Source organism: Ascidia mentula, chromosome 5 (genome assembly GCF_947561715.1).
Source record: "Ascidia mentula chromosome 5, kaAscMent1.1, whole genome shotgun sequence".
Taxonomy (NCBI): domain Eukaryota; kingdom Metazoa; phylum Chordata; class Ascidiacea; order Phlebobranchia; family Ascidiidae; genus Ascidia; species Ascidia mentula.
In genome coordinates this window covers 3,209,624-3,219,444 of record NC_138570.1, presented here as the reverse complement: position 1 = coordinate 3,219,444, position 9,821 = coordinate 3,209,624, and the positions used below count along the sequence as shown (strand labels likewise).

General features: G+C 37.5%; 1 protein-coding gene across 1 annotated transcript; it reads left to right on the top strand.

Annotated features, from left to right (window-relative positions):
* The first annotated feature begins 251 nt into the window (after positions 1-251).
* LOC145901924 (adhesion G-protein coupled receptor G2-like) lies at positions 252-6,308 on the top strand. The gene is made up of 18 exons (XM_082989741.1): positions 252-323; positions 542-632; positions 1,465-1,551; positions 1,694-1,786; positions 2,145-2,309; positions 2,415-2,519; positions 2,846-2,970; positions 3,054-3,206; positions 3,283-3,474; positions 3,633-3,875; positions 4,041-4,169; positions 4,246-4,383; positions 4,523-4,632; positions 4,729-4,936; positions 5,237-5,378; positions 5,452-5,615; positions 5,806-5,976; positions 6,087-6,308. The coding sequence occupies exons 1-18, from the start codon at positions 252-254 to the stop codon at positions 6,306-6,308; spliced, it is 2,610 nt and encodes an 869-aa protein (XP_082845867.1).
* Positions 6,309-9,821: the final 3,513 nt, after the last annotated feature.

Here is a 9,821-nt window from a genome sequence, read left to right as displayed (position 1 = left end):
CTTGACAGCGGATGAGGATGCATTTATTCAAAGCAAGTTATAGTTTTCCTTAGTTAATTGAATTTGCAATGTAAATATCAGCGTTGTTGCGCAAATTGTTGATCGCGCACCTTAAATACAACTATGACTGGTGCTGATATTGAACAATTTTACTAAAATATGTGTTTTAATATCCATCATATTAATCTACGGAGCACTGGAGCTGGTCCGATGTCTGCCATATTTAAAATAATTCTACTTACTTAGGTAAAATGCCGGTTGGGTGGGTTGGAGCAACCTACTTACCAAACGAAACCTGGAAATGGATCGACGATTCAAACTGGGTAATACTTGCACTGGTTAATTAATCATAGGAATTTGATCGAATCGCTTCAATACAGACCAATTATTGTATACCTTTTGTATTTCTATGAAAAGTAATAGCAACATGCATAAAATTTTTAGTGCCTAAAAATTAAAGCAACTTCTTGAGAGTGATTGCAATTTGACTCTATCGGATTTTACTGGTTTAATGACATTTTTATACACATTTATTTTATAGGTGTATGAGAACTGGAGTTATTTTGGTCCAGATTGTTTTTCGATCGGCATATGGGATAACACGTGGATTGTCACATTAATTGGAGAAGACGGTATTTGCAAAAAGCCTATTTGTAAGTGATCTCTTCCTCTTTTTTTACTAGGAAAGCATAATATAAACACTTCTTGGAAGATCTTGCATTCTTGATGTTTTTTTTTATTTCTTGAAACAATCTCGAATAATTTTTTAGTTGCCAACTTAACTTGCGATCCCGGTTGGGTCTCTAATGGCAGCAACTGTTATTTACCTGTCGCTGGCCTTTCGAAGTCACTTTGGAAATACGCGGAAAATTTTTGTTTAAACATTGGTGGCCACCTGACAAGCATTTTGTCAGCTCAAGAGAGCGATTTCATAAAAAGTTAAGTAAAGGTTTTCGTTTTTTTAAAGGATTTTTAATAATTTTCTTTTTACTAAACATTTGTGTTTGTAGATTATGACCCTTTTATTAACAAGTGAACTTGCAGGTATTATAAGGCCATATCCATTTACTACATGGATTGGTGGGAAGTTAACAGAGAACGGAACTTGGTCATGGACTGATGGGTCACCGTGGGTAGGTAATGTGAACTATGACCCCCAAGTCATTATTATTGACAACAATATCAACAAAAGATCCAAACAACTTCCTTAAATTGGTGATCATTCGGGTTTCAATGTTTTTTTTTGCAGTCGTTTGAAGATTGGGCTCCAGGGGAACCGCGACTAGAAAGGTGTTGTCTTTTATTTTACTTCAATAGTTGGAGGCCATATTCATGTTTAGGTGGTGCAACATATGTTTGCAAGAAGCCCCGAAATGGTTAGTTTCCGTTCATTAGAAGCAATTTATAACGCTGGAAAATATGTACCTAAATAAAATTGCATGTTGGTGATATATTTTTTTTTAGATTTACAGCATTCAGAAAATACAACCCAAATGACCGGAACTACCACCCAGTATGAGGATAATAACCCTACAGCGTCAACCGATCCAGGTACAACCGTTGCAAGTATTATTTATAAAGACGAAAAAGCGCATGTGGGATTACATTTTTTTTCACGCCTATACAGTGTTTTAATTAAGCTCCAGGTCGCACTATCAGTCCAACGGAAACCAGCACTTTTTTATTTGTTTAGATTTGCAGCATTCAGAAAATACAACTCAAATAACGGAAACTACCACCCGGTATGAGGACAATAACCCTACAAACCCTACGTCAACAGATCCAGGTACAATTGACGCAAATTTTCGCATTTTGTTGTCACGCCTACACAGTGTTTGAATTAAGCTTCAGGTTGCACTATCAGCCCCACGGAAACCAGCAACAATGTTTTTCAGCATAGTTATGAAGAAAACAGTGGTTCCCATTTTCTGTTTATTTGCTTTAAAGTGTGTGAACGCAGTAAATTTCTGTATTAAATATTTGTAATGGATTTCCTAATTTCACCTAAGAATGTCAATACAAATCAAAAAAGTAGCACATATGGGGTCGCATTTATTATAACTAACAAACATGACAAGTTAAGTAAGGAACACAAAATTTGCTATCATGTGTTGGTGGAAAAGGCAAAATGACATAATTTTCAGGCATACCCAATCCATGCGAAAACACGACTTGCACAGGAAACGCCACGTGCTCGATTCAAGTTGATCACAATGGCACACAGGAATCGGGTGCAGCAGGATATACACTTACTGCAGTTTGCCAATGTAACAAACGGTTCAGCGGGAATGGATCGGTCTACTGTGCTCGTAAGTTGCTTAAAAATATTCCGCAACATGTCGCTGGTGTTTGGCAATTTTAGAGCAAACTTTGACTAATGACTCAGTGATATTAATACTCGTAATTATTTTTAGCCACTTGTATGGAAGGAAGTGTAAATGTCGGCAACAACTCTTTCTGGTTTCCAACCACAATTTACCCACAATCAGCTTACTCAACACAAGTTTGTTCCTTCACAGGTAAATTCAACCAAATTTAATCTCATAGATTTGATACCCTGTGTATATGTGAAGGTTGTCTGGCAAGTTGTGCGCTCGCGCACCAATGTATCGTTGCCACAATATACCTTGGCTCCTGTAGGTTTGTAGAGCGTTGCCTCTAGTTAGCCCTGGGCTGCGAAGCCTGTAAATCTAATAATCCCGATACGATGGCTGTGATTGCCATGTAAGGACCGGCGCAGTGGGGCAATCCTGCCAATCATGCTATTGCATGTATATTACTGTGTAGTTTTGATAATGTCAATTTATACAATTTTAAAACTTTTCCAAGTTGTTATCTTTATCAGGGCAACCGCTAGCAGCGGCGCGATGTATCGTCACAAACGATGCGATATCGGGTTACAAAAGCTATTTTGGCGATTTATTAATTGTTCAGTGCATCAATCAGACTCTTACAGCATTCATTGACCAGGTAAATGTATACAAGATGTTTTGTTGCAAGTTTTTCGTGGCCATTTTGTTTTTTGTTAGAGCAAATGTTGTTTGCCTTCGTAGGTGGAGGTTGCTACTCTAAATTCCACAGAACTTGACTACACCTTGGCCATCATGGATGTCCTAACTTACAATGCAACAAATCTCAGTATTAAAGACATTTCTGCGGCAGTTGGATTTATTAACAATATTGTAACAAACACAACAAACCTGGAGGTAAGATAATTTCTTTCTTAGAAATAAACCACACAGCTGAGCAAATCTGCGAAAAAACTGCGGTATTTTTTTGTAGGTATTGTCCAGCTCCTTTCTTAGCGCCGTTAACGTCGCTAATCACGTGACGAAATTTTTCGAATCACCCAATGAGAAATCAGGAGTATCCGAAGTGAAAATGGTTCGATCTCTCGGTACTCTGGCCTACAGGATGCCCAGTCAACTCGATGACAATGTTGTTACAGTCAGCACTCCTAATATTGAATCGAGGGTATATCATTAAACCACTTTATGAATTTCGATCTTGTGTGGTTCTTTATTTTTTCGCTTTTAAAATGTTTTGGATAGTTGTTTTCACAAATTATTGTTGTTTGGTTTGGATAAACGCATTTACAAATTGTTGCAACAAAATCGCATGTTGTGCCTCAGGTTGAGGACAGACAGTCTTCGTTTAATGACATCCAGTACAGTCGTTTCTTCGCCATTTCACCAAACGACCCTGTCTGCACTCCATTTCAACCTGTGTTGATAACGATACCACAAAGTGCCCTGATGATCGCTCTACAACAATTCGGAAAAAAGAAATCTCAAAACATGACGAACGCTGTTAGATCAGTGTTTATGATCCACAGGACAAACGATTTATTTCCATCGTCTGAGTTTACTGAATGGGTGGAGTATCGTTTATTGGAGATTTGTATTAGAACAACTTTACAAATAATAATAACTCTTGTATATTGATCTGAGTGACTTTAAAGCATAGTACAAGCTCAAACCTTGTTAACAATTCCCACACGAACTTCACTTCCACCTCCCCAAATCCTTTGTTGTTTTCAGATTGTTTCTGGTAATATTGGGAGTAAGATGTCTCCCGTGTCGGTTGCAAACCTTGGTGATCTGGTGAACATCACACAACTTAATGTAAACCAGACCTGGGGAAGATTGCAAGACGGCCAAACATTAAACGTAAGGAAAAGTTCACAGTATATAAATGCATACTCATGTTCAATGGTGTGTCAATAATCACGTAACACATTTTAAGGCAAAATACGTGAACCAGACTTGCGTGTTTTGGGATTATCCAACTGGGAGTTGGTCGACCGAAGGATGTTGCCTAGAACCAAACACCAACCCACCTCAATGCAAATGCAACCATTTGACCAGCTTCGCTATGCTAACGGTATTGCTGTTCATGCATGATACAACAAAGAAATTTTAATTTTAATTTTGTAAATTGTTGACTACTTGTTTACCAACATAGGTTTGACAAATTTGTGGAGATTAATAATTATTAAACATAATCCTATTATATATTGCAGTCGATATACGATATACCACCGAGCATACCTCAGCAGGTTGTCAGTATCGTCGGATGCAGTTTGTCTGTTGCCTGTTTAATTATAACCATCATTATCCTCCTACTTTCCAAGTAAGTTCTTATAATGTTGATGTAATAAATTTTCTAAAAAGAAAACAATGATTAAAAGTTTTTGTACTTTCGTGTTTTCGGTTTATTTTTTCGCAGAAAAGTACGAACTCGTCGACCGATGCAGGTGTTAATAAGCATCTGCGCCAACCTATCAGTTGTTTATTTAATATTTCTATTTGGAGTTGATAAACGTGAACATGAAGCCGGATGTATCGCTAGCGCCACCTTACTGCATTACTTTCTGCTTGTCACCTGGTCCTGGATGGCGGTATACGCACATCTGGTCTACAAGTCACTTGTACAGGTAGAGACTCTACCCTAGAGTAATGGGTGGACGATTGTCAGAAACGGTCAAAGCGACCGATCCAGTTACCCTGCAGAAATTCTGATCTGGGTTTGTACCCAGGAGTTCTTTATTGGTTCGTATCTCGATGAGATAAGAAATGAAAATGCTAGTTGTGTAGTTGCATTGAGTCATGCACATGTAGAATTGTAGACGGCAGTGTGAGCAACAAAGTACTGCAGATATAAAATACCCTAATTATTATATTTTATTTAACACAATAATATTATATTTTACCACGTGTCATCACCGATATTTCAGATCTTTGATGCTCCCGGGGACTACTCTCTTTTCAAAACGCCAGCTCTGTCTTACGGATTCCCAGCAATTGTTGTTTCGATCAATTTAATTCTCAACAAAATCTTTGAAATTCCTTCCAAGCAAAGTCCAATATGCGGTCAAAGTAAAAATAAATATTGGTAAATGTTGTTCAGAAATTCAAACTTGATTTCCTTCAAAATTTTATGTTATTTCAGATTCACCCTCTGCGTTTGCCAACACATATCTTGCTTCAAACATGTGTTGGATTCAGGGTTACTCCTTGTACTTCGCATTTCTCCTTCCATTGGGATGCCTCCTCTTGTTCAATGTTGTCATGGTTGCAATTGTGATGAGCAGTCTTACTTGCAGAAGGGAGAAGGTAACTTTGCCTATTTCATTTTTCTTGTGACTCAGAAGATTTTATCGTCTTCATCGCATATTTTTTATCACCTAATTTCGTTGTATTTGTGCAAACTTTAAAGACCAGCAAAATTTTCCCCTTACCATTACAAGATTTGTCGCACTAATTATTGTGTTTAAAGATAATGTACTTTGTTGGCTATTTTTAGATTGCTTCAACGTCAAAACAATTAAGGGGTTTCAACAGTGTAAAAATTGCTCTGGTCCTTGCTTGCACTCTTGGCTTGGTTTGGTTGTTTGCCTTTTTTATGATGATCTCGAATAATCCATATTATCTTGCCATAATGAGTTGGCTTTTCACCATGTTTGCAGCATTACAGGTAAAAGCAGAAAGTTAAAAAATGCCAGAACAAAATTGTTCAAAACTTTTTAAATTCAAAATAATACTGCAGCAAACTTTACAATTGTAATACTCTTGTCCGCATTTCAGGGCTTCTGTGTGTTCGTTTTCATTTGTTTACGGGAAGGGGAAGTGAAGAGAATTTGGTGGCCTCCGCTGCAGAAATTTCTTCTGAATATTAAAGCAGAAGTGTCTGAGAGTTTCAGTTCACTTGACGTTGCAACTCTTAGTCCGTTTAAAACTTCAAGCCCGGACGAAGCGGTGTGCCTAGCATACAAGGATACAACTTCAACGCAAAACACAAAATTGTAGACGTATACCTTTGTAATCATTGTATGCCATGATGTGTATCAACCAGACCTCAACATTGTATATAAGCATATATTGAAGCGAATGTTGTCATGTGTTTTATGTAAGCATTTTATTGTCCTGCAGAAATTACTCCTAAGCTGTCAAATAATCCCTGTGCCAAGTTTATTTACAGAAATATTAATTTCACCTATTGGCATCCTCACTTTCTGTCTAAAAAAGAATAGCAATAAAAAATTAAAAACCACAACAAAAACGAAAAACTCAAAATTAAGTCCACTTTCGGGACTGCCAAGACAAAAACCAAAGCGATAAAAACGATAAAACTTTCCTGCGACATGAAACATCTAGGAGCATTACATGATACAATACGAAAGGGTACTGCAAAGTAATTGGTGCCGAAATAACAAATATATTAACAAAAATGATTTCGTCAAAGGACAGTTTTGGTTTCGTATCAAACGTGAATACAGAATCTCAATTGACCGGCTTGTCTCTTGCCTGTCTTATCTGCGGATATACAGAATCCACCAGTTAACATCGATTGCGGTATACCGCTATTTGTAATAGCTCGAACTGGCAAACATTAAAGCAGCAGTTATTGATCAAGCACGAATAATATGGAATCTGCAAGTAAATACACAATGATTTGCAAATGCAAATTCACTGCTTTTTAAACAGTAGGCTTCTACCATTGGAGTTGGACAAATGTCCATTGACGACAACATTAAAAGTGGATGCGTGATTAGGTTTGCGTAAATTTAGCGAATTGTTTGCCGAGATTTCAAGGTACTAAAATTTTGGTAATCAGAGATCTATCATCAAATTTACAGCTCTTCTGTTGAAATTTTGCATGTCGTAAGCTGCCCTGTCAGCATTTTTCATAAGCCCTGTCTGTAAATCCTTTGTAAACCATTTGAAACCTGATGTAGGCAGCGTGGCGCATGGCACGCCCGTGAACAGGATCTGCCAATACAAAGTCAACAAAACGTAAAACTACGTACATTATACATGGTATATTTGAGGCTGCTGACGTTAATTGTTGTGTGAGTTTTGTGATTGCTCCGGTCTTTGTAAATTTCGTATAAGGTCAGTTTTGGTTACGAATCAAACGTGCATACAGAATCTCAATTGACCGGATTGTCTTTTGCTAGGCTTTTGTATGTCTTATCTGCGGGTGGGCAAAATCCACTGGTATGCAGTTAAATCCGATTACGGTTTATTACTAGCTATAAAAGCTCGAATCGATCACGAATAATATAGAATCTAGTATCACATACACAGTGATTTGTAAATGCACATTCACTGAATTTTAAACTTAGATCACCTCGCTTGCGCGGTGTGCATTGTAAAATGACATTGGCTGGTATTCATCGGCGTTGGACAAATGGGAAAGCGAGTTGTATTGAATTTACAGCTTACTTGCGATTTGCCACTTGCAATTTATTATTTTACCGCCCTTGCCAAAACATACCCTTGTATTTACATATTTTGCGGGCATTCAAATTACCAACGCCAGGTATGCCTATTGAGCATTTTAAAACTAACTGGTCGACGAAAGGCAGACGTATTGGTTTTGAGTTGCTGCTCTTCTGGTTTTAAGTCAACAAGCACGTAAGGCAATCGTGTTTGTTTTGCTGAGCTTGTCACCTGCAGTGCTTCGGGTTTGAACTGGCTCCGCCACAAGGGTGAACCATAACCTTGCTTCTGGTCAGAAGAGCAATAATTACGTTGCAATAAACCCAGAGTAGTTATTTTTAACTACACCTAAAGCCGAAAGGAAATACACGTTTTGCCGTCAACTATTATATGACCGAGGAAACATCAAGGCTTTATTTGTACAGTTGTAATAAGGAAGCAGCAGAATGCTGTACTTGTGTTTGATGAGCATGTCACGACCTCCGCAATTTGTGTTTTCCAAATCAAAGTTAATCATTACATCAGCACAATTATATTTTCCCTGTTCGCAGAGTGACAACGGAATGCATGTTTCAAAAGTTGTTGCCAGTTGAGTTAACTTTGCACAAAATTATATTCTAGATTGAATTGCAACTGCAATTAGAAAATTATGGTGGTTTATCACGTTTATGCTATCTTCACGTTTCTCGTGTGTGGATGCGGTAAGTGAACGTCGATTTAGTTACTCACTGTTGGTATCTTAGGTTTTGCATTTTGCTGAAATAAAAACTATATACATTCTTCATAGCTTATGGCAGTTCGTGTGACACTGGTTGGGTCCCGTTTGAATACAACTGTTACTACTTTGGAATGGAATATTTAAATTGGGATGAAGCTGAACAAAGCTGCGTGGCTCATGGTAGCCATCTTGCTAGCATCTTGACGGCGGATGAGAACGCATATCTTAGAAGCGAGTTATAATTTCTATTATAAATATCCAAAGAGTTGATGTGTGTCTGATCTCTGCTTTAAACATAAATTCCCCTACTTAGGTACAATGCCGTTTGGGTGGGTGGGAGCATCCTACTTATCAAGCGAAACCTGGAAATGGATCGACGGTTCAAACTGGGTATTACTCGCACTGGTTAAATAATTACGGAAGAAAATTGATAGAGTTGGTCGAATCGTCTTAATACACGCAAATAATTGTTACAATATGTTTGCATTTTAAAACTACAAAAAATGACAATATACTTTGGAGAATGCCTTTAAAAAAGGAAAATCCACAAAGGACGTATCTTGATTTTGATTGGATTTATTCATGTGGTACTATATTAAAATAGGTCTGCATCTATTTTATAGGTATATCAGGATTGGAATTATTATGGTTCTGATTGCTTTTCGACCTCCTTGTATAATTATGAGTGGCGTGTCATAGATTCCTTTACTAAGTATCCCTTCATTTGCAAAAAACAGTTAAATGGTAAGTGATGCCTGTTTATTTTTCAGCACCTGGTAACAACATGGCAAACACTTCATATCTTTTGTGGTGTTTGACTTTGTTTCTGATTTTCGTTCATTCCCATAAAACAATACCGAGTTGTTTTTCAGATGCCAACTTAGGTTGCGATTCCAGTTGGGTCTCTCAAGACAGCTCCTGTTATTATTTTCACCAGGGCATGGCAGATTGGAAAGAGGCAGAAGAGTATTGCATTCGCTTTAGTGGCCACCTCGCAAGCATTTTGTCACCTCAAGAAAACGATTTCATAACAGGTTATTCATACAAACCGTTTTTGAATAATGTTTCTCAAAATTCGTGAAATTTTTCAATAAACATGTGTTTTTGTAGATCATACAAGTATCTCATATTTTGGTGGAAAACTTGTAAACGGCACTTGGACATGGATTGATGGGTCGCCATGGGTAAGCAATGTGAAAAACGGAACCCTTTAGTGTGTATACATTTTTTACATTCTGTATCTCTACATAGTGCTTTGAAATAAATATAGAAGACTCAAGTCTATAGTATTGACAACAATGGCGTCAAACATCCACTTCTTTGAATGCCAGTGATAATATTGCTATGTTACAGTTGTTTGATGATTGGGCTTCAGGTGA